The sequence below is a fragment of the Haemaphysalis longicornis genome, unplaced genomic scaffold (assembly GCF_048455015.1).
Source record: "Haemaphysalis longicornis isolate Haplotype H1 unplaced genomic scaffold, Haemaphysalis longicornis Haplotype H1 scaffold_1, whole genome shotgun sequence".
Classification (NCBI taxonomy): Eukaryota; Metazoa; Arthropoda; class Arachnida; order Ixodida; family Ixodidae; genus Haemaphysalis; species Haemaphysalis longicornis.
The window spans coordinates 257,888,834-257,915,614 of record NW_027526203.1 but is presented as its reverse complement, the minus strand read 5'-3'; the positions used below and the strand labels follow the sequence as shown (position 1 = coordinate 257,915,614).

General features: G+C 47.1%; 1 protein-coding gene across 3 annotated transcripts in view; it reads left to right on the top strand.

The window, feature by feature from the left end:
* The first annotated feature begins 1,317 nt into the window (after nucleotides 1-1,317).
* LOC144144788 (aldo-keto reductase family 1 member B1-like) overlaps nucleotides 1,318-26,781 on the top strand; it is a 45,347-nt gene continuing 19,883 nt past the window's right edge. Inside the window, exons 1-4 of one of the 3 annotated variants that reach the window (XM_077676296.1) lie at nucleotides 1,318-1,474; nucleotides 21,720-21,806; nucleotides 23,361-23,528; nucleotides 25,086-25,202. In XM_077676296.1, the coding sequence (XP_077532422.1) occupies nucleotides 21,729-21,806; nucleotides 23,361-23,528; nucleotides 25,086-25,202 (363 nt within the window). In that variant the 5' untranslated portion in view covers nucleotides 1,318-1,474; nucleotides 21,720-21,728. Of the gene's footprint in view, nucleotides 1,475-17,450; nucleotides 17,659-17,848; nucleotides 18,177-21,719; nucleotides 21,807-23,360; nucleotides 23,529-25,085; nucleotides 25,203-26,781 lie in introns of those variants that run through there. The other 2 variants (XM_077676302.1, XM_077676309.1) reach the window with 2 other exon arrangements.

The window sequence follows — 26,781 nt, the reverse complement described above, 5'->3', positions numbered from 1 at the left end:
ATATATATATATATATATATATATATAAACCACCGCGTCTTTCTGTGGGTGTTCGAGTGAATTATCCCCTTCATCCCAATCTGGCGCAACAAATCTGGTACCCAGTCTGGCTGACCTCACCGGCTCATTAAAGAGTCTCCGTTCTCTCTCTCTCTCTCTCTCTCTCTCTCTCTCTCTCTCTCTCTCTCTCTCTCTCTCTCTCTCTCTCTCTCTCTCTCTCTATGCAGCAGCTAAAAAAGTGTAAAAAAAATAGAATGACGGCGCACTTTGGAGCTCGCCTGACGTCCTGATAAAATTTAGTCGCTTGAGCTTTCTTTATAGTATGCCTCCTTAACACATAATATCAGGAGGGGATAGCTCACTCTCGACACACGTGGGGCATAATTCCACCCGTTTATAAGGAAATATCCCCCATACCTGCATCCATATCAACTGGGAGCCATGCTGTCCACAGTTAGGTTTCCTGCAGCTTTTTCTTCGGGCCTTCTGTCGATGGTCGATGCAGCAAACTGCAAAGGCTTCCCAGCACCAGCATTTCTGCCAAAATAAAGAATCCGAGGTATAGGGAAGTTTTACAAACACCTTTCCTGAGAAGCATATATATATGTCTCATTTCCAGCGTGTTATGTCTCATTCCCCAAAAAACGTAGTTTCTATAGCTGAGATACGATATTTCTGACAAAAAAAAACCTGACCCCGACAAATACTCCAGTTTATTTATTTTTTTTATTTATTCATTAGGTGAAGCTCGGAGAGACTGTCCGTAGTTCCGCATCGACGTTCTGAACACGGCTTGCGGTTCTTGTTGCGCATTTCCTCTTTTGTGCATTTATTTATTTGCGTTTATTTTCGGGCGGCAGCCGCACGTGCGGGCTGCCGTGGTGACTCGAACGGTGAGGTTTATAACTACGGAAACACATCTCCTTCCCCCTGCACTCTCTCCCTCTCCACTCTCTTTCCCTCACTGCTTTCCCGACCATTCGTACGTGGCGGCGGGCACGGTTCCGCCAACGAGGTAGCGACATATAGCAACATTAAAACGGCTTCGATCGCGCAATCGAACTCTTCGTCCGAACACTTCTTTCGTCCTTATCGCGCATGTTGCCCCGTTCGTTGGAAATGAAACAACTGTATGCCATGTTACCCTGGCAGCCTTCCGTCCTCTGAAGCCCTTCCGCGTAGTTTCTCCTCTCCCAAACTCCTGCCCAAGTCGATTTCCGCAACTTGCATAATTGTACCCTTGCTGACGTCCTCCCGAGTCGATTTGGGCCTCACGCAATGTTCCCCCGGCCTTGGGCCTCAAGGCCACGGCTAAAAGAGAATGCGTCTCGCTATCCGGAAATCTACGGCCTGCGTGGAACTGCCGGCCCAGTGACGCGTGAGCACGGTCGGCGCGCTCATACGCTCTGTCCCTCTCGGACGACGCTGTGGCAGCCGGCTGGCAAGATTCGGTTGGTGTTCTTGGACAACTTCGGTAAGAGCGAATCTCATCGCTTCCGCGCGTGGCGTACCGAAGAAGGAGGGGAAAATGTTACAAGACTTCGTCCGCAATATACAGACCTGTTTGCAACTTGAAATGATTTGAACGGTTCGCACGATTCTTACAGCCTTGCATCGTTTGCGTTTTATACAATCGAATATTTTAGCTAAGCCCCTTAAGGAAACTGAGTTTCTTGCAAACAAAAAATCGTCCTTGATCTCTGCGTTTCCCTGTTTTCCACTTTTTTTGTCTTTGAAGCGTTCCCATTTATGCAGAGGCCGGCGGGAAAACTTTCCAGCAAATGTAGTGGTAAATGCACCCACCTTTCAAGCAATTCATCCAAATTCCGCGATGCGGGCGCTGAGGAGTGCTATGCAGCTTTCTTTGTAACTGCGGAGATTAAAAAGAAATTCGACGTGTCTGCGGTGCAAATCCTGAGGCCACTATCTATCTATGGCCACTCGCTGCACCATAGAATGTAAGCTAACCAGGAGGCTATCCGTTCGTAGGGGAGAGAGAATTAATCGAAAACAGAACAGCGAGTTCAAGAAGCGCGTTGGTGCTCGTCGTTTGGGTCAGGGGAATCCAAATACAACCAAAATTACTTTTTTTTTTCATCTGCGAAGTTTTCTAGAAATCTGTACAGCTTTCCCCTGTAGACGAGCATCAATAATTAACTCTTTTTATCTCAGACAAGCAGTAATACCCAGCGATGCCCAGGTGGGCCCCTATACTAATGACACTAATGGTCATAACACTTGTTCAGTTAATTCTCGTCATAATTACGTAGTTGACCGAGTTGTACACAATTAGGAACCTGGATATGTGAGCGAGGTAATGACGAATTCACGAAAACACAATTTTCCCCTTTTCCTTGCTTAGGAGTACAATTTCGGGAAATCCCGCTTTAGTGAGCCCCTATGTAATGACGCGAATGTACTTTCGAAATTTCAAGTCTCTAGGTGTAGCAGTTTTGGCTGGGCTTTGATGAGTCAGAGAGTATCAGGCCGGCACTTTTTGAGTGAATTGAAATTAGATAGACAAGTTTCACGGGCGCAAAAAGCGGGAAGTGCCCGGAGGACGATAAGTCAGTCTGTCGATCGGTCGGCCGGTCGGTCAGGCGCGTCTCTTTACAGGTAAAAATACTTTGAGATCATGCATATTGACTTTAGGATTCGTGTGTATCGTAGAAACCGAATGAGCAAGTTCACCCTCTACTACAAACCTGGGAAGGTTTGTAGTAGATGTTTCCAATGGCTTACTTGGGCAGCGGTATTCTAATACGGCGGAGAATGCTGCAAGTAGCTGAGTTGGTAAGGCATCAGCAGCATAATTCGGAGGTCGATGGTTCAGTCTCCACATTGGGCGCATGTTTTTACCGAGAGGAAGATCGAGATGAACGGCCGGAGTGACAAAGAACGACCCGGTTTAGAACGATCGAGCAACTAAGGGACTGTTAGTGGGACTGTCGGCGAAGGCACCTTTCATGTTCTAAGATCGTCTATTCATTACATAAGGAGTGATGACGACGCATTAAGAAAGTATTGGGTTGGAGATAAAAAGAAGGATAACAAGAAGCCGACTGGAGAAAGTGGAGCGGAGAGCCATGAAAACAGAACCAGAAGTCTTGAGGCACTCGCCACTGTGGCTAAGTGGCCAAAGTGTTACGCTACAGAGTACAAGGTAGTGGATTCAGGTCTCACAGTAATGCTTGTGTGTATAGTTCTCAGGTACCCTGAAGTAATCCATTGCGTTCTATTATGCGCGCCATATAGCTGCGCGCGTAAGACCCCAATTATAGAAGGCCTATTCCTAAAAAAGTGACTGCTCGATTATTCTGACGCGCTCCCATTGCGTCTCATCCCGTATTACGCGAGGACCGGCACATTTAACTCTAACGGCGCTCATTTGAATTATACGTTGACCCCACTTATAACGTAACATTGCTGGCGCTAGGCGGGACAAGGACGACGAATTACACACAACTGGAGCGCACTTGTGTGTAATTCGTAAGCGCTCCAGTTGTGTGTAATTCGTCGTCCTTGTCCCGCCTAGCGCCAGCAATGTTCCGAGTAAGAAACCAACTAGCCCCATTTCAAGCTCTGGTCACTTATAACGATCCCAAATATAACGATATATCGGTTATAACGACCATATATTTCGGTGCAGTTACGACTTTCCTATGCTACCCATTGAAACTGCGTTCAGATATACCTAAAGTTTTTCAAAACGTCTCACTTTTACAGCGAACACTTCCGGCACGGTCACGGTGAAAATATACCGCATACAAAGTGAAAAAAAAAAATCAAAACAGCTCTTAAAGCTCCTTTGGCTTTGAAATTGTTTCAAAGGGGATTTCGGCGTACATTCCACCTCATGTCTTCATTGTCAAAAATAAACTTATTTTGTCCTGCCGTCATTGTTTTTTTTTCTTTAGATGTCGTTGAATTCCTAGTTATTGGGGTAATTAGCAGCCCTAAATTGTACACCGTGGTAAGGGTAATTAAGTGTGAACAATTTAGAATCTTAAGCATATGCAAGATGCTACAAATTAACATTATACGCCACTCCGTATCAACTGCCGCTCAAGCGTTGCTATTGCGGGTGTCGAACTTGAGTCACGCCGCCCGAGTCGACGCGAACGAGGCACCGCGCGCTGCAAAAAGCGCCGGTGGTTACTTGGCTGCCATCTAGAAATCGCGGTTCGCCGACCCTTCGTTTGAACAGTTACTGAAAACGAATCGTGATGACATTCAAACTTTCGAACTTCGCTCTTCTCCGGCCGGAGCGACGCAGCTACCGGTCCGCTCAGCCTGACGCGGCTGATAGCTATCGAAGCCAGCTATCGAGTAGAGATTCTGAAGACGTCCGAACGAATTGCTTCGCGGGCATTGTGCCTGTATAGCGGCAGGCTCGATCGGCGCAAACACAGTTTAGTTGGTTCGTAAGCAAGCAGCGGGCGTCCCTTCAAAAAGCGAAAAGGCTTAACTTGTCTCCGAAGGGGTTGTTCGACGTATGTTCGCTAATTAGCGCGCTTTTTAAAGGGCGAGTCCATATACAACGAACTACTGATATAACGACCACTTTTCGCGGCACTTTGGAGTTCGTTTTAAGCGGGTTTTACTGTATACAATCAAACCCGGTTATAGCGAACCACAATATGCGCCACGATTAGTTCGAACCCGGCTATAACGAGTTTATTGTTATGAGTTCGCAATACGCGGGAATCCCATTGCCATCCCCGCATGCAGAAACGAACAAAATAAAGTATGTCATTACCATACACAAAACAATCGATTTATTGCAAATAATAACACAGCATTCTTTACACGAGACATTGTTTGCACCAGTTCGAGTCCATGTCCTTCAATATCGAAGAAATATTGGCGGAGGCTAGGCAATTGTCGGAGGAATATTGTCAATATCGACTGCCGAAAGCACATCATTAAGCGTCGGACGGCTTTCACTCGCGACATCCTCTGCCTCCTCGGTGCTTTGCATTACGATGGTGCTGCTGACGGTGCCAGCGTCCGAGGGGTTAAAGTGACGGCAACGTCGTCGTCGACACTCAGGAAATCTTCGAAGGACACTCCTTTCGGAACAGCATCGGGAAGATTGGCGAGCTGCCGTCTTGGTCCGGGCTCACTGACTGGGCTGGTTCCGTCGTGAGTTCCGCGCGTCGGAAACAGTTACGAAAAGTGTCGGGCGTCATGTCACTCCATACGAGGCGCAATGTCTCAGTCGCGACCTTTGCCCAGTGGTCGCGGCCAATCAACATCTCAATCGCCGCTCCGAGACGATGCATTATGGCGGCCATTCTAGGCACGCCGAGTTCGATATATCAGATGTGAAGTTCGTTATAAGGAATATGTTTCGCGTGTATTTCCGTAACTGATTTATTTTTGTTCGATATATAGCATAATTCGCTCTATCCGGGTTCGTTATAGTCGGATTTGACTGTATATAGAAAGTTAGAAAAAAGAAAAAAGGCTGTTCCGGGAAACACTTGAGCGCATGCCGTGAGGCGCGTACACCCATCCGTGGCTTGGAACACGCTGCATTCAGGAAAGCTTCCGGGTGCTTGCTGCACCGCGATCATATCCCTGGAGCGATGGTAGTTTAGAGCCCTCCACGGCTCCGGGCATACCCGAGAGACCCGGACGGGTGCATATTTATTCCTGGCCCGCGGGCAGCTCCCGTAGCTATGGGTGTCGGATTTTCAGAGGGCGAATTAATGTCGTCTACGCCTTGAAATTTTCCGCGGGGAGCCTCCGAACCTGCATCTTTGTTGTCCTCTTTTTTTTTTTTTTTTTTTGAGTAATGCCTCTCGTTTTATGCGAATGATGACAATGATATCCCAGTATAGCATGTTCACCCTTCTAAATGACTGGCGCAGAGATTATATGCATAACGTTGTATTGCCCGAGCGCTCACGCTGCCGCCCAGAGCCTTCCCGGGTTGAACTCGGGATAAGCTTGCGCATGGGTTTTTCCAGCGGCGCCGTGCTCGGTCCTGGCTGAGGCCGGGCTGGACCTCGAAAAGTATGCCCATGCAGCAGTGGCGTATGCAGAATTTTATTTCCCATTAGGATCCTGGGAATTGAACGAAGAAACAAAAACTGGTTGATTCCTCTGCCATAGGAACCGGTAAAGCACGAAAGTGAAATGTTCAGCGAAATCTGCAGCTGCGCATGATTTGCGGGTCGGCGGCTGTCTTGTGGGTGTGTTTGGCGAGCGACGTCCGGCTTGCGGGTCGCTTCGGCAAAGGTGTACTGGTGTCATTTGCGTGGCCGATATGACGTCAATTAAATCTTGGTGTATCCCGGCATAAAACAATTTCGTGTTAAAATATAAAACCCTAAAACGAACAAGCCTAAGTATAGCGTACTCTTTAGTACTAAACGCTGCTTCCCCGCAAGAAGACCCTGTGTGCAGGGGGTGCACCCTTTTCAGGCCGCTTGCTTCGTTGTACTGGCATCATTTCCGTGACGGACGTGACGTCAGCGAAATCTTGGTGTATCCGGGAATAAAACACTTTCGTGTAAAAAAGCGAGAAAAGAGGAAAATAAAGAAATCAGAAAAGAAAACCCAAACAAGAAATCAATCTACAATTAAACGCAAAAAACTTCGAAATGCCCACGGTGCACTCTACATGGCCTCCTTTTTTTTTTTTTCTTGTCAACTCAGACCTGCAGGATCAGCGAAGCCTGATCCAGCGGGCACCCAGAGTAAATTCTAGTTCACTGTACCTCGAGCACCGGAAGAACGCGGCTACCTGGACTAAGGCTACCACCCACCTGCTCTAAATTTAGGAAGTTAACGTTTATTCCTCCTCCTCCTTCTCCTCCTTCAGGGTTATTACAAAAATGCTGATCGTCATGGTGAGAGTAGATATCGAAGCCGCGTGAGCATGGTGTGCGACATACAGATAATTATTAGTAGCCATCATTTAAAGGCCAACTGCACTCAAATTTCACCTCAACCAAATTTATTTTTAACGCCAGTGTAGTACGTACCACCAAATCAGCTGGGACATGGGTGGTAGCCCCGTGAAACGCATCGTTAATCAGTCAGCAGCGCTTAAAAAATCTCCGCCGCAGACCACGCTGCACCTGCCGGCGGATCGCGTAAACAGCCATGACGCGCCACGGCCTCCGCGATCGGCTTCCGGCGGCGCGCCGTTGCTCCGGCCGTCCCAATCGCCCGGAAAGAGCGTAAGTTGAAAAGGGGGCGTGGCCGCGTTTTTCGCCGCACCGCGGCGCGCGGAGCCGATGGTTGAAACGAAAGGCATGCATGCTGCAGCGCTCCTCGAAATGGCGTTTCGCCAGCTTTCGCGCTTTGTATCTGAATAAAAACAAAGCATACCTGATGTCATGGATGCAAAGCGACACATAGAACCTGATAATGCATTTATTTTGGCTAGGATTGCAGCTATGCGACTTCTTTAATATGTGCCGCATGACGCCATCGACGCACGGACAATATTCGCTGCTGCCAATAGAAAATTTCTTGCGCTTAAATAACGTTCAGTTCGCTTTATAACGTACTTAACGCGTTATAACGTATAACGTGCTTTATATAATCTGCATGGTCAATGCAGTTTATTAGAGCGTCATACCCGTGACGAATGGCTGTGCTTTTATCTATCCTTTGAATTAACGGCTGTTGGGTAGGCGGACCCATCCTTTTTTTTTTGAGGATTAACACGTTTAAGCAGTGTTACCCTGAGCGATAGCCTCAAGGATGCGGCAATCTGTTTTACACATGCGTGTTAAGCAAGTTACGGTTTCAATTTCAGTCGCAATAAATAAAAAACGTGAAGTCAGATGTACCCCGATTTCATTGTATTCTTAAACGTAATTTTGCCTATTTTGGAATGAATAGCCAAGACATTTAAATTTTCAATTACTGATTTCGAAGCACATGTCCATGTGTTAAGCAATTATGACAGCTTTCGTGTTTGCTTTGGACAATATCCACTTGTATGTACACACTAAAAGTTGGGAACCAAATCTGTACTTAACGCTCGTCCAAGAGCTGCATAGTTTATTGAACGTCTATTTACAAACTACACTGCACTTATATTTACAAATGTACGCTTTCAAGGCATCGATGCCTTGAAAGCGTACATTTCTGGTCTGCTTGTCTTGACTGACAGAATAATTTACACATGAAGCACTTTGCGATGCAGGGGCTTGGAAACCAGATTTTTTTTTGCTGAATACAGCGTTGTTCGTGACAGTTGCACCAACAATGGCAAGCAGTGACCTCACAATCACTATGGACAGAGTGGTGGTAGCATATGTTCATCATCCCTTGCTCTGCACGTGAACAGAGGACAACGTTTTGGATGAGGCAAAATCATTGCTTTGTACGCACAAGCGCAGCACGCGCTTTATCAGTATTTAAGATAAAAAGAAGCTGCAGCTGTTTTCAAAGTGGCCCGTTCTTCCTCCATGACAATATCGTAGACTTGTCCGTATGAAAAAAAAAAAATGCTGGCGACAACAGTGTTTGCTAAATCATTTTAGTTTGACAGCAAAACCTACATAAAAATTGCGCCCACCTCCCCGCGAATAATCAGTAGGCTGCATAGCAGGTGTACCCTGAACGAGGTATCAAACAAAAATATAGAAATGGTCGATTTCTAAAACTAACTGGCAAAAATCAAACACGGCGTCAATATAAAAATGCAATGACTGCTCTCGATTGTTGTCCATAACCCACCCTACGCGGAAAAAAATATAACAGCTGTTCCAACAAGCAAGCAACCGATAAATCTGTCGCCGAAAAGTTTCCGCACCCAAATGTCCGCGCACCGGAATGTCCGCACCGAAACGTCCTGCTCCGAAATGTCCTGCACCGATCAAATCAAGCCCAACAAGCAAAACGCGATTAACTTTTCGCCGTACATTGACATATCTTGGTTTCCGTGCTATTCCTCGAAGCTTCTGAGACAAGCGGACTTCATGACCTGATCGTTTGGTTGGTCAGCTCAGCAAAAACAAAGCTTCAACACAGTTACGCGAATTCCGGCAGCGAAGACACGCAGCAACTCAGGCCCCGCAAAGCCGTAGAGAGGAGTGGGTGCGAGCTGCCGCGAACCATCGGCTAACACCGCCACCTCGCGGCGCGTTGCGGAGTTAGCCAAATTACAGGTTTTTGCTGGAGGACGCGCCGAATGGGACGGCCGGAGCAACGGCGCGCCGCCGACAGCCGATCGCGGAGGCCGTGGACGCGCCTGTGACGCTCCGGCCGGATAGGGCTTCTTCCTCTGGCCAGCCACGCAGCTTGAAAATCGGTAGAGCTCTGCTGAGCACGCTTCACCCATTGGCTGCCCCGTGCGCGCGTAGAGCTTGCGCGCAGGCTTGCCCGAGCTGCTGACCGTCCGGCCGCTCACTGGCCGGCTGCAACGTCACCTCAAGTTCTCCTCGATTTTGGTTTCAAAATCGACGATTTTTGCTGATCGCTTGCGGCTTCCACGCGCGTATTTCGGCAGTTGTATGTTATATCTTGCTTTCTTTGTCAGCAGACAATAGGGAAACAGTGTTTTCAAGAGGTCGAAATTTTGAGTGCAGTTGGACTTTAATGATAGGAGCGCTGGTGGCCCCGCCGCCCGAGCTCGGAAATTGTGGTATATGTGGTGGCCCCCCTCCCGCGTAGTAGGGGGCCTCAATGCAAGCCCGTCTCCACCGTACGGCGGCGCTGGCATCGATCGAGGCACCCCAGTACATACACCAAGCGGTACTTCAGAGTTTTTGAGTGGATGGGTGGTTATAACTTGAGCAGAGCGAGGGGAGAAACAAAATTTCTTCTTAGCTCTGTAAACAGTGTCCAGGTGACCCAGCTCAGCTGACACATCAATGGCACTTTGACACTCGTGCAGGAAAAGTGAAAGCGAATGACACCGAGACACTTGTAAGAGTTCAGGAGCTCCGGCTTACAACATGTTTGTTCATTGAGATCGTCAAAACACGCTAAAATGCACCATAGAATAAACTCCAAAAACAAAATACTGAGTCTTAGAAGGACGAACAGTATTTGTAGGCAACAGCCTAGGTCGTTTCTGTATGCAGAGAGAAACTTGTGCGCAAACACAAGTGCCGCCGTCTATTTTGATACAAAGGTCTGATTAGCTGCCCTCTATATAAAACCGCTGTACTGGAGGAGCGGCCGCGCATGTTGCTAACAACCAATGATGTTGTCAGCAACACGGTATAAATCACTATGAATAGATTTGTACCAGGTAAAAATCGATGTTTTCGAGGGTTACACTGAAGCACCGCTCCGCTCGACCAATGTCAACTTGTCCGCAGCTTAGGAACGGTCTTTCTCGATGAAACTGGACCCACTTTATGGGCAGTTTTGTGCTACAAGTTTCGCGGCCGCGTCTTTGCTCAGTTTGTTTGGAATAAATGGAAGTCCACTGCTTCGAGCCCCCGCCCATTTAAAAGAAAGGAAAAAAAACTGGCGCGCGCGCGCGCGCGCGCGCACACACACACACACACACACACACACACACACACACACACACACACACACACACACACACACACACACACACACACACACACACACACACACACACACACACACACACACACACACACACACACACACACACACACACACACACCACACACACACACACACACACACACACACACACACACACACACACACACACACACACACACACACACACACACACACACACACACACACACACACACACACACACACACACACACACACACACACACACACACACACACACACACACACACACACACACACACACACACACACACACACACACACACACACACACACACACACACACACACACACACACACACACACACACACACACACACACACACACACACACACACACACACACACACACACACACACACACACACACACACACACACACACACACACACACACACACACACACACACACACACACACACACACACACACACACACACACACACACACACACACACACACACACACACACACACACACACACACACACACACACACACACACACACACACACACACACACACACACACACACACACACACACACACACACACACACACACACACACACACACACACACACACACACACACACACACACACACACACACACACACACACACACACACACACACACACACACACACACACACACACACACACACACACACACACACACACACACACACACACACACACACACACACACACACACACACACACACACACACACACACACACACACACACACACACACACACACACACACACACACACACACACACACACACACACACACACACACACACACACACACACACACACACACACACACACACACACACACACACACACACACACACACACACACACACACACACACACACACACACACACACACACACACACACACACACACACACACACACACACACACACACACACACACACACACACACACACACACACACACACACACACACACACACACACACACACACACACACACACACACACACACACACACACACACACACACACACACACACACACACACACACACACACACACACACACACACACACACACACACACACACACACACACACACACACACACACACACACACACACACACACACACACACACACACACACACACACACACACACACACACACACACACACACACACACACACACACACACACACACACACACACACACACACACACACACACACACACACACACACACACACACACACACACACACACACACACACACACACACACACACACACACACACACACACACACACACACACACACACACACACACACACACACACACACACACACACACACACACACACACACACACACACACACACACACACACACACACACACACACACACACACACACACACACACACACACACACACACACACACACACACACACACACACACACACACACACACACACACACACACACACACACACACACACACACACACACACACACACACACACACACACACACACACACACACACACACACACACACACACACACACACACACACACACACACACACACACACACACACACACACACACACACACACACACACACACACACACACACACACACACACACACACACACACACACACACACACACACACACACACACACACACACACACACACACACACACACACACACACACACACACACACACACACACACACACACACACACACACACACACACACACACACACACACACACACACACACACACACACACACACACACACACACACACACACACACACACACACACACACACACACACACACACACACACACACACACACACACACACACACACACACACACACACACACACACACACACACACACACACACACACACACACACACACACACACACACACACACACACACACACACACACACACACACACACACACACACACACACACACACACACACACACACACACACACACACACACACACACACACACACACACACACACACACACACACACACACACACACACACACACACACACACACACACACACACACACACACACACACACACACACACACACACACACACACACACACACACACACACACACACACACACACACACACACACACACACACACACACACACACACACACACACACACACACACACACACACACACACACACACACACACACACACACACACACACACACACACACACACACACACACACACACACACACACACACACACACACACACACACACACACACACACACACACACACACACACACACACACACACACACACACACACACACACACACACAAGAACAGCAGATGATTGCATGAATCGATAATGCGGAAAACATCGGCAGGTGATCAGACTATCGGCAGCGGTTTGAAACAATCTTAGAGATCGCAACCAAAAGTCGAGTACAGTTCAAATACGTGTGGATTGTTATAAAATCGCTTGTGAACGTCCTTTGAAGCTGCATCAAAGCCTTTTTTTTTTCGTTTGCGATGATAGACGTCACGCTCCTGCAGCTTCACTTCGGGAACTTCGCTGCAACGTCTTACTTACCTCAAGCTAGTAAGGGCGAACTATTTATAGGAGCTTCGACGGAAATGGTTGGAGGGGTGCGAAGGGAACACCCCTTTTCGTTTGCTTGGGTCTGTTACGACCCCCTCCCCGACGTGGCCCACCGTCGCATCTTCTTTGCGGCCCTACTAAGCGCTAGCCAAGCCCACTGCAGGTTTTATTGAAATAAAGTCATTTCCAGTCCAGTCCAGTTTTCGTTTGCTTTCAAAAAGGTGCCGCCGCAGCAAGCCTCCCTCCGAAAATTTCCGCTGCACTGATAGTAACACACGCGCGTCGTGGCTTTTGTCACGTGGCAGCACTTAATTGCTCTCGGCGTCCTCCATTGTACGGCCGATGTCCTCCGCACTTTGTTGATCGAGCGGCGATACCCATTTCTAACGCGGATTGCTCGGGCTTGGAGTTCTAAATTGCTCCGACGCCATTTTCTCTGCATCTGCCCTCCTTGAACAGCAATGTGCCCTGGTTCTCAAGCACGTTCTCAAGCACGTGCTACCGTACGTGCTAGCAAGTGCTAACACGTACGTGTCTAGCACTCTAGCAGTTATGAGTGTGCGGCGTTATGGATTCGTAGCACGAATACATATTTGCCCCAGTCACAATATACAAAAAAAAAAAACGAAACTGTTTCAGGAGTTTGCGAAGCCGGTTTTAAGACCGACCCCTGTGGGGCGCCACGGCTACCCACTTATAAGGTCAGATTTGAGGTCCTGTACCGTTAGTCGGGCGGTCCTTTGGTACAGAAAGTCGGCGATGTAGTTGTACGCCTTGTTGCCCACATTTAAGTCACAGATTATCTTATCTTGTCACCATTTCTATTTAATGTGGCCATGATTAAATTACCTCCCCTACTACAGCAAATCCCTGACATGCATCACAGCCTCTACGCTGATGATATAACAATCTGGACCGCAGGAGGCAGGGACGGAGACATTCAAGAAAGACTACAAGAGGCTGCTACGATTGTTGAAAACTACGTCTCCTCACGCGGACTCGCGTGTTCTCCTCAGAAGTCAGAGATCCTCTTCTTCAGACCCACCACAGCCGGTCGGAAGCCCAGAAATGACCCGGATATACAGGTTCAGCTACAGGGAAGATGCATACCTCGAACAAAGTGTATACGTATTCTCGGTCTGCGCATACAGGAAACGGGTACTAATACGGTCACAATACACGCCCTGCAAAACACGGCTATTCAAAGTAGTAGGCTAATGGCAAGAATAGCCAACAGACACCATGGGCTCAAAGAGGGCAACATATCCTACATCTCGTGCATGCTTTCATTATAAGCAGAGTTACCCACGTCACTCCGTACCTCAAGCTCACTCGAGCAGAGAAAGAAAAAGTTGAGCGTATTACAGTCGAACACGGATATATCGAACTCCAAGGGGATCGCGAAATAGTTCGATATATGAAAAATTCGATACAAAAAATATGGGCTCTGAGACCTCACCTATGGCGGACGATCACCTACCGGTCGTCGCATTCAAGAATGACAACTAATTCCGCACTCACGACGCAACAGGACGCATTATTTTCGTGAAAAAAAAATCTCTGATCTTGGCCTGCTTCTTCGTCCTGGAAATGAAATTAAAGACGCTGGTCTCCATCTTCTCGAGGCTACACAACTAGAAAATTCCAGCAGTACGCTGCGCCTTTGCACACCGTGCACAACACGCACGCAAAAGAAGAACAGCGCGCACGTACCACAAGAAATTTGAAATTAACAATTCCAAGGCTCTCTGAACGGATGGTCATCTCCGAGAGAAACAGCGATCTCCGAAAGGTGCGGGACAACTCGCCGAACAGCAGCAACAGCAGCAAAATGCAAAAGCAGGAGGAGGCCGCCAGCGCCTTCGATCCCTCTTTCCTTTCCCAAGACGACATGGGGGGAAGACCGACCCAGAGAGAGAGAGAAAAAAAACTCTTTTTCGGCAAGCCGGTGAACGTACGCAGCCGCAAAAAAAAAAAAAAAAAAAAAAAAAAAAAAAAAAAGGACGTGCACAGTCGGGGCATTCCTACCTCGCAATGTCACATTTTCCGAGCGTTCGGGCTTGTGTGCCTAGAGAGATTTAGCATAGCGGGCTCCGTCCGCTAACGCTACAGCGGCCGGTAGAGGGGCCCGACTGGGCAAGCGCAAATTCGTTCCGGTAGGGGGGATTAGTTCGGCGAGCCAGTCTTCGCCATTCCCGTGCATTCCTCCACATCCTCTTCAACCTCAATCGGGGGTGCAGCGACCGCCGAAGAGCACCTTCCAGCTCGCTCGGCGTTCGATATACCCATTGTCGGGAAAAATACGGTTCGATATAAACGCACGAATTCCCATACTTTTACACAGAATTTTGAAGGGGATAATTTATGAGTTCGATACAGACAATAATTCGATATACCCGTGTTCGACTGTATACGCAAAGCCATCAAGTTGGCAGTGGGCATCCCAATCTCGGCCTCTAATGAACGACAGATGGAGATGGGCATACACAACACCCTAGACGAACTCGTCGAAGCCCAGCGCACAGCACAGTACAACAGATTAACCGGAAGCGCCACCGGAAGAGCCATCTTAGATCTTCTCCGCATCTCCTACGCAGACCAACACGGAACAAAAATTTGCTTGGGGACGAGTTACGCGCGCGCCTCAGTGTGGCCCCTTTACCAAAAAATATGCGTCCGGAGCATCATCAAGAGGGGTGGCTGGCCCCAGTCACGGCACTTCACAAGCAGTACCACTCCAACTCAGAGGTCTGCTACGTTGACGCGGCGGACTACTCCAGACGCCGAACGGCAGTGGCTAATACGGTCGCATCATGCTCCGTCCCAGATCTAATCCCGAAATTGGGGTAGAGGTAGCCATCGCCCTGGCCGTTGCCGGCACGTCGGCCACGACCATTATCTCCAACTCCAAGACCGCACTACGAAATCATGCACGAGGAAGAATATCCAAAGCTGCAGCCAAGATAATTCAAAGCAAACCAATTCTGCCCTCACGATCCGTTTGATATGTACACCAGCACTCTGTCTCTCCCGGGAAACGAGATGGCACACGAAGCGGCCCGATGATTCAGCTACCAGACCGACTTCGAAGACAAACGTGCGGTAAATTACCCAGCATCATAGATTGGGAGGCACACTTCCGCAGCCGAGGCCGATGAGCACTTAGCAGAAGACAATCGGTTGCATGGCGCAGGATACAATCGAACACCAATTCCCACACCCCGCCCTGTGCCACCGCAAATTTCCAGAAACATACACAGATCAGTGCAGGTGGTGGGGCGCCGCAGCTACTACACTCCAATACATGCGTGTCCCAGTAAACCGGAGACATGTCACCAGGTGTACGCATTACGAGGCACGAGCAATGGGAGGTCGCGCTCATTGGCGGATCCAGAGGGGGGGTCCGGATGTCCTGACCCCTCCCTTAATTTTTGAATTTAAACCTCCAAGAAGATGACCACTCAGGTCGCAGAAAAAGGTGAACTGATGCCTTGTTGTATTCCTTGTGTTTTTGCTTTCCTGAAATTTCAGTGAATAAATAAGGCTCCTCCTCCTCCTTCTCCTGCTCATCATCATCATCACTGATAGGAGCTGACCCCCCTCTCAGAAAAAGCCTGGATCCGCCCCTGGTCGCGCTGCTTAGCTCCCAACCCGACGTCCAAACAGCAGTCGTCCAGCTGGCGGAAGACGCCTCCAGGACCCATGGGTTCCTGACCGCCGTCTGAAGGGACGAGGACACCTGCCACTCCCAAGCAGTGACTCATCATCAAGCCGGTTTTAATGAATTCGCTGTACTCGAAAAGTTCGGAGACAAACGACCACAAACATTTATGCGTCCTTGTATGTTGTCTTTTGTGATTCAGATAACTAAAGCTTCTCTTACACTCAAAAATATTTTCGCGCCTTCAAGTTCAGATTTTCGGCAGGTGTCAGTTCTCAGCTCCCTCCTAAGCAATCGAGCGCTGCTTGGCAGAGGAGGTCATCTCTCGCACATGCGAAAGGGAATCCCTTTTTCGTTTTCTTTCTGCCTTCGATTCAGTCACGTCCACTGCTGACCAGAGAGCTTTTTTTTTTCCGCCAGGCATAATGCTGACCGGGCGGACGCAAAAATCGTATCGGGCAACGCAGGAGGCGATGTATGGGGATATGTGGGGATTTTTAAACCATAGCTTGGAGATTTTGTAGGGAAACGTTGGCAACACTGTCAGAACTGGTGTAAGCGGCGCGCGCGTAAATAGAAAATCAGCTCCGCGTGGCTCCGCTAGCACCACTCAAGCAGCTCAGATTTTTCATTCGTGGCAACAGTCGATTTATCCCGCCATAAATCGCGCTCGCGTGGAGCAGCTTCGCTTGAACGCTTGAACGATGGAGGAGGGCTTGTCTTCTCACAGAGGAAACGTGCCCCCAAGGGAGGAAATGGTGGTACGGGCCAACTGCCATGTGCGGGGAGTTGATTGATCGAGTATGTACAGTGCACAACACACATTCTTGTTTTTCTGCCGTCTCCTGCTTTTACTTGTCTCCTCTTCCGAGTGGTGCAGCCAGTGCAGTGGTCCAGAACCACTGCACCACTCGGAAGTTGCTGCACCATTCGGAAGTCTCGCCTACGTCAGCCCACACATTTGTTTGAAGAGTTTAGCTCGAAAGCGGGAGAGCAGCCGCGCAAATTGGGCTGCGTAAAGTTTTGTTGAACAAGTTTGTGACCAACTTTACGGGGATCATTAACTTTCATTGCTGGGTGTAACTTCATTCCACGGACACTTAATCCGAGTGTGCGTCGGGAACATGCTTTCCTACTGAGGTTGCAACGGCGGCTGCAGACGAACTTATTCGAAATACGCAGCATTCGTCCGCTAAGTGCTGAGCAGGCTTCACATTCTTGCAGTTGGTGGTGTTTGTAGGCCGGAAAGACTAAATTCCGTGGGTTTGGCCATTGTCTGCTGCTAGTTGCTTAGTCAATTTCTCGGGTCCATTTCTCAGGTACATTTATGCGTGCACGAACTGGAAGGAGCCGTCTTTAGAGCGATGTTGCAACGATAGAAATTTGAGCTTTGTGACGATTTCATTGCTTTTCCTTTCTGGCCTGCCTGTTAACTCCTATGCGCCTTCCATGTATGCACTGAGCTCTCTTTTACAATAACAGCCACGAACACGAGGTGTTTTTTTTTTTTCCATGGAGGGGGGGGGGGGGAGGTGGTCCACCTTTTTTAGGGCATACCCAGTGTGCCTACTTGACCGCTTGCCGATCTGCCAGGGGGCGTGTAACAGTTCTTTGCAGGATTTTCAAGTCAAGAATATTCTTTAAAAAAATTCATGATAGAACCCTGCAGGGCAACATATCGAGGAGGTTCGAATAGACAGCCAGGGGCTGTATGCGACAGCTGTTGGCATACTTGAATTATTGCAATGGGTTGCTGTACTTCTGTACACATCTTTTAATTTATTTGTAGTTGTTTGGCATGGAGATATTTCAGTTAGTTCTCGTGTTAGTAATAACAGTGAAATGATGCAGAGGCCCACCTTAAAATAAATGTTGCACTGTCGGTGGTCCCTCACATATGGCATAATTTTTCATTGTTAACTGATGAGCTAAAGCACCATATTTGCACAATTTTTTTTTTCTTATTACTAGTGCTAATGACTCTTGTGTTAATTGGTCATTGGTCCAGCTTTTACTTGGTGCATTCGGCAAGGCAATTACACTTGCAGTGCATAGCACACCAATCACTTGATGTTCCGGTTTCATTTTTAGAAAGGTTTGTCCAGTAGACTATCTTCACAGTTCTAGGCATAATAGTAGCAGCTGCCCTGAACAGATTCCTATGCAGTAACTCGAAGGAGACGGTATGGCTGTAGAGAAAGTGCCATTAACGGCAACTTATCAACTTTCTGCCTCATCGATGGAAAGAAATTTGTGGCCAATATACGCCTCGAGATTTGCGATCGCTGCGCCGCCTGCCGCCGCTTCTCCGCGGCGTTTGCGGGATTAGCGCTGTGTGGCTGATAGGTGGTCATGCAGTGTTTTGTTTCTCTTTCGCTTCTCTTTGCCTTTCCGCGCACCAAACAACTTGTTATGGTGACGTCTGTAAGCTAACTGCACGTTTAGGGCACTTAAAAAAAAAAAAAACAGCTGCGTCTTGGTAGAGCACTCTAACGCCAACAAGAGCTACCCGGGGAGGCGGTTCTGCGCGTTCTTGGCCGTTCTTGCGGGCGTCGGCGACGGCAGCAGCATATCACCGCTGTCACCTTCGAACACGTCAGCACAAGTGAATTCTATTTATTGTCGCCTTGTTTAGCACTGTAAGAGGTTGGTTCGTTTTGCAGCGCAGACAAGAAATGCGGCTTTGCTTCGAATATGTACATCGTAGAAAAATATGTTTCGGGAATGTGATAACCCAATAGCTGACAAAAACTTGTGCCTTTTATGAGAATATAAGCCACGCGAAAATGTTAAGTACACTCAAAGGCTGTGCATTGTCAGATATGTGCCCGCTCATGCCTTATAGTAAGAACCAAGGTATATGTTAATGAAACCACGGGAAAACGAATGGTCTGCAATTCTGTAATAAATTAAATAGTCGTACGGGAATGAAAAAAAACAAAAAAAAAACGAGTGCAGCCTCTGAAATGCTAAAGACGTTTGTTCAAGCAAGGCAGTATTCACCAGACCAACTAGATGCGAAATGCACTATTTTGCTAGACATGGGGGGGGGGGGGGGGGGGGTAAGGAGGAGGACGCTCAACTATCGTTGTTTACAAATGCGGAGCGAAATCAACGAATGAACGTTTTAGTAATCACACTCACAAGCTGCGTGTCCACTTTTCGTTTGTTTTTCGCCTTCAACGAACAGCTGATCACTCGGCGGACGCATTTTTTGAAGAATACAGGGTAGGCAGTTCACAAGCGATACGAGGTGTCGTTGGAAAAGTTGATTGATTGATTGCAGGGTTTAACGCACCGACGAAACGGAGACGATGAGGCACGCCGTAGTTGAGGGCTCCGGATTAATTTTGACCACCTGGAGATCCTTAACGGGCGCCGAAATCTCGTGCACACAGGCTCGTTGGAAGAGTGTTGTATCTGATAAGGGTCTCTGATTTCGGTTTATGCTAGATTTTGCAGTCTCCCTGTGTCATATGACGATGTTTCGAAGAAGAGTTTGGTCACGGACGCGGATTACTCTATAAGCCGATCTTCGCGCTTCTCGTAGAGGATAAATGTAACAGATGAACCTTTGCGAGCGCTCACCTCGGGACAAGACGACACAGCATTAAACTTGTCGTCGTGTGCTGACTCCTGAGTGTAATTTTGCATTATCCGTCGTACTTCTTTGGTACAATGTTTCTGAAATTTATGCCGCATTGGCTTGTTCATGGTACTGATGAATATGTGATATTGGCAGGCATAACTTGCGTGCTGTCACGTATGAGTGCTACGCTGAATTTGTAAATGCACAAAGTTGATTTACATCATAGTGTGTATGGCCGCAACATGACCATCGGAGGAAACACTGCTTACGGAGACACTGCCACTAAATTTCAGGGCAGCGGAATTGCAATCAGCTGCATGCAAATGCTGGCTTCGGGACGCCGGCCTGTGACACGCCCGGCGCTCATATAGAACTCACTAAGATCGCGTCATAAACGTTTATACTCTCGTGAACACACCACGCTTGCAAACAGAGTGCCTGCTCCACGTTATTCGGTATTTCGAACGCGGACAAACGGTAAATCGCTGTCTTGAACGAGCCCCAAAAGCAACGGCGACAGGGGGGAGCGGGCCGGGGACTCCCGCGCCTGCTTTTGAAACGGGCCGCTAGGGGGATTTCAGTGGCGCCCCTACAGGTCGCGCTCGAGGCGCATAGCACCCGCCGCGGTGGCTCAGTGGCTAAGGCGTTGCGCTGCTGAGCACGAGGTCGCGGGTTCGATTCCCGGCCGCGGCGGCCGCTTTTCTGATGGAGGCGAAAAGCAAAAACGCCCGTGTGTACGAGATTTCGGCGCACGATAAAGATCCCCAGGTGGTCAAAATTAATCCGGAGCCCTCCACTACGGCGCGCCTCATCGCCTGCGTTGCGTCGGCGCGTTAAACCCCACAATCAATCAATCAATCAAATCGAGGCGCATAGCCCCAAACTTGTGCAGCCTGAGCCACAGCTAAGTGGGCAACGGCTCAAGGTCTCAGTCATGCCCCTGCATGACTGAGACCCTGCATGACTGAGACTGAGCAAGCTTTTCCCGGGGTTGAGGTTGACTTTTTGAGTCACGTAGTGGCTGCCTTGCAACGAAATGACTCAGAAGATTGGCACCTCAAAAAATGCTTGCCGAAGGGTTTATCCCAAGAACTACTTTCTCGAGAACAAGCAGGCAAGCTACCCCTTGCCAGTTGCTGACGGGCATTCCGTGAAGCATGGCTGAGTTGATTTTGTAACTTAGCTTTTGTTTCATATATTAGTGTTTATCTGTCAAAGCTGTGTTTGTAGAAGTGGTTGCTTTGTTTCTCATTTGTGTCATCTTGCTATGCAGGGTTAAGGAATGACTGTAGACACTGCTCCTACCGTAACGCTTGCATCAGGGGCCAATGTTCCCATCATTGGCCTTGGAACGTGGAAGGTGAATTGTTTTTTTTTTCTTTTTATAGAGGTTTAGAAAATTGAATGTTTGAAAAGGCTTTTGTTAGCTAGAGAAAAGTTTGCCAGGCCAAGTTAACAATGTCAAATGTTACTGCTTATCTATGCATGTATGTGCTAAAAGGTGGATTATTATTATTTTTTAAATTCGCTATAGCCTTTGCTTGCGAAGCTGCTGAGGTCAAACATTGAAAGTACATTGTGCATGCCACTGTTGCAATTGTGCATGCCACTGTTGCAGCTATATAATGTTGTAGTATAAAACTTGTGCGAGTGAATTCAGTGAAGGCATCTAATAAATCTCGTCAATCAACATTAGTGCATTGTGTTAGTGTACTGTAAAGTAGCTAACAAAATCCTTCATCATATGCTGCACACAACTTCACATGATCTGTGCAAGCTATCTTGTGTACTATTAAATAATGAATTATTACTTAAAAAAATACGCAAAACAAAGCTAGTCAGCTATACATTTCTGTAAAACTTCTTCTGCAAGCGGCAGTCTGATTTCTTTTTTCAAACAGTTTTTACGAATGGTCCCTTTTCCAACAGCGGTTCAGGGTTTTTGCAAGGGCTCATACGTGCAGTAGAGCCTTGTTGAGGTGTGTTTCGAGAGACTGAAAACGTATTGTGTGTACTTATATTGAACTAAAGGAATTACACTGAGACTTAGCTTTCATAACTTAATTGCTGGGAAAATGCAGTGGTCAGGAATGTATGAGCAATGTTCTACTATATTAATTAATAACAACTTCATAATGATTTCTTTCAAAATTGGCCTAAATAAATCAAGGCAAGAGTTATCACATGTTTGTGTGTTGAGCAGTGTAAAAGAAACCCTGGTGGGCTTGTTTTATAATGCCATTGCTTGTCTGACTGTTCCACCAGTCAAAAACAAGAGAAAGAAAAGAATAAGCTTGTTTTAATATTTGCTGTAAAATATTAAGCAAGCTTTTTCTTTCCTTTTGACCAAGTCATAGGTGTTATGAAACAGAGGTGGGCTTAGATTTAATTGGTTTCAGCCTTGGTATCAAATAAAATGTAAAAAATTATAGGAGAGTGCTTGCATGAGTTAAGTGCTCATTTGCTTGTTAGTTTGTGGTGAGCGAAATTCATAATTTTTACAACTAATCTATGTGGCATGTGTAAATTGAAGTTTGAAGTATTCCCTCGTTGTTATGTAAGTTTAATTGTGCATAAAAAGACTGTGAAAACTGTGTGGAGGAAGAAAGCTATTCTATAAAGACCAGGCAGCTCTTTGTCAGTCCAACGTACTGTAGTGAAACATTCTAAATGTTCATTATAAGGCGTATCGATATCTTACTGAGGGATAGGATTATCTAAGTGCCCTGTGGGAACGAGATAGAGGGAGGGAAAGAAAAGAAATAAGTGAGTGAAGAGCTGTGTGATGGAGTTCAGCTGTGTTGTAGTAGTGGTTGCACTCGTACTCCTTCGTATCTCATTCTGTCTGCAATGCATTTTTCCCAATTTCTGCTTCACATTTTCGCCTACTTGCGCCACTGCCCTGGGCACCCAGTCGGACCCAGGCCAAGTGCAGGAGGCCGTGAAGATCGCCATTGACGCAGGCTACCGCCACATTGACTGCGCCCTCATCTACGAGAATGAGGACGAAGTGGGCAACGCCATCCAGGAGAAGATCAGCGATGGCACTGTGCGCAGGGAGGACCTTTGGATCACCACCAAGGTGGAACTGGCTCTCACTTTTGTACGGCGAAAATTACAGTGCATAGTTCAAGCAGGGTATCTTGGGCATGTTACGGGCAATGATCATATGGACCGTGCTGCTACTTGTGGTCACCTGTTCTACTCTGGACATGAGGTCTATGAGGCGTGCAGACAAAAATTTTAAAGGCCATGCAAAGTCGTCTCGCATGAGATGGTCGAGTAGCTGCGGCCAGTGTGGCCCAACCCCTGTCTCGGTCAATCTGAGTTTGGCGCATGCTCATGTCGAGGGAAGCGCGGTGTCAGTAATGCTGCGACTGTGCTCCCACCGCACCTTCACAGGAAGCTTCCAGCTGAACAAGTTTAAAGGAACCATGAAGACAAAATACAACTTTGTTTTATTTGGAAAGGAGCTATGCACGCCATTTCAACTTTGAAAGACGTTCTCACACACACAAAAAGGGAAAAAAGGATTGAAAAACTTTCTGATGTTTCACTACACAAAAAACAAAACAGATTTGCCCATGTGTGAACTCTGTCTTAGCACTTAACTGTTATGGTCAGATAAAACAAGAGGCATCACTCCAGTCTCACAGTCATGCTTTGGTTGGCAGCTGCCAATCGCACAGACAAGTTCCTGGGGTGTCAAATGGGGCTGACCAAAAAAATGGCTGGTGAATTGCTACAACTTCATCTGCTTCCCTTATTATCTAGATGAATTGTTTGAGCTTTGCATTAAAAGGGGCATGATTGTTATTGGGGCAAAATGGTCTTCTGAATGAACCAAAGTTGAATTGAAGTATGTGTCCAGGATTTTTCAAAGGTCTCACAAGACATGTGAATTGGTGAGCACTTAGAATACACTTAAGTTTTAGTTTGATTTTTCCCTCTAGCTTTACCAAATTAGCAGTGACAGCACATTTATTTATGAATGAAATAAATGTCATTTAATGTCCCCGCAAAGTAAATGTAATTTAGCAATGGCAGTGAGGATTTGGAATCTCAGAGAATCGCAAGATAATAGTGTAAATGCATCCGTAATATTTTCAACCCTTTTTACTTTTTCAAAACAAAATGAATTACCTTTTTCAATGAAAAAAAGTAGCTGTACCTCATAATAGCAAACATTATAGAGCTTTGCAAAGGTGTTCCTGACTTTTTTTCTATAACGAAATAACATGGAGGCAAAAATATTGATTTACTGGTAGGCTTTAGACACAGTGCTCTAGGGTTTTCATTAAACTACCTTGTTTACTGATGAATCACTGCTGTCGGGGCTACTCATTCGGTTTGGTAGCCAATGCAAATGTGTTTCCTAAACTCATTTGATCGCTGAGTGCCATTAGCGCAAATGTCATTAGTATTTTCGTGTAACGCCGAACTACAAGCATTCAGAGCTATTGTCATTTGCTGTAAATGTCATTATATTTGCCATGTGACAAGGGTATTATTTTCAATTTCTTATCAATTTGCTCACATTCTTAATAGAGCTGGTGTTTCTTCGGTGTTGTTCCTTTGCATGCCTGCCATTTCGAGAGGGTTGATGTAGGCCATCTGTGCGTCTGGTTGTGTTTTCCAGCTTTGGAGTACTTTCCACAGCCAGGCAAAAGTTGTTGAGGGATGCCAACTCTCCCTGAAGCTGCTGGGCCTGGACTATGTTGACCTGTACCTGATGCACTGGCCATTTGGTTATCAGGTACGTGGAGGTCAGAGTGCTTGAATAAAATTAATTGAATTGTGAAACCCCACCCATAGGGGTCTTTGAGGTATCTGTAAATAAATAAATAAGTAAATTACGGCCTGATACTGACCCAGAAATCCCGCATGAGGCCAACCTGTTAGCACTTTACCACAGTGCTTAATTAAGATACAACTATCACCACCTCGGAAATCTCTGATAGGATTGCTTAAGGGCGAAGAGCCTATGGAATTGCTAAAGGCAAATGAGCTTGTCTGCTGTTTAAATTTTTTTTGTCTAGTTTGTCTCTAGTTGATTACTTCAGGTATATAATGCAGGATCTGATTGATTTTTAATGTTCCTTATTTATCTGCTGTTTATTACTCATGCATTTTTTGTTTACAGGAGGAATAACTTATCCAACCATCCTCTTGTAATGCGTGACATGAATCTATTATGATTGCTGTTCTTGTGCAGCCCAATGGAAGATGTTTATAAAAACTTGCAGAAACTCCCTCCCCAGTGGGAATTGTTAGATAAATATTTGAGCAGCTCTGCTCTACACCGTGCTTCTTCCATACCATTTTATTACTTTAAAGGCCCCCAAAGGGATATTATGTAAGTGGTGGGGTTGCAGATAGATGCATACAAAAAGCCATGAGTTAGCTTGAAAGATGGCTTGTGATGCTCTCCATAAATGTGGATGGACAGGTAATTACTGCAATCTGAAGAGGGAGGTCATTTGAGTCTTTTGTCGTGTGCAGAAATATTGAGGCAGCAAAGGTGAGTGTGCAGGATTATTGGCGGAAAAGTTGGAGGACATATGACCACTGCAACACGACCGATGGGGGAGGGGGGGCCGATGTAAGGTTTTTTTGCAAGTACACGTTGCAAAAGTTTAGAAAGCAATCAAAGGGTAGCAATTCAGCAATGAAAAGACAGGTGAAAGGCCAATACTTTATGCTGATGTTATAGGTACGTGACGAACGAATGAATCTAGTGGTGTGGTTTTGAAGTGATTCGAGGACAGTAGGGAGGTACGCGTGTTGGGGTTCAAGATTGACAATGCGTATTCGTGTTTGGTTCTTACAAGAAATCGATAAGCAAGCAGTTTTACGTGGCCCTTTTTGCATGGCACAGATGACGCTTTAGGAAACTGAGAGTGCAATTAGCAGCTGTGATGGTAATTCCGATATGCTCAGTTCATGTCAGGTCACAGCACAAGGTTATGCCTACAAAATTGTATGAATGCACCAGCTTTGCTTGCATGTTAGAGATTATGTGAGAAGTTGTCAGCAGGCTGTGGCATTGATGAAAGGACGTGCGTTTACATTTGTTCGGATTATGTTCCGTTTGCCAGCGTTCACACCAATGCTGCACTAGGTTAAAATCACTTTGGAGGCCAATGTGATCAGAAACGTTACTTGCTGTGCGATGCAAAACGCAATCATTAAACATGCAGATATTACGAGTTGACTTCACTGCTATACACGAATACGTTGCTGGGAAGGCATTTTTTTGGGGAGGGGAGCATATAAGGAGTGTGATATTCAAGTACAAAGACCTAGCGCCGTTTATAATTACTTCCGTAAGCCTG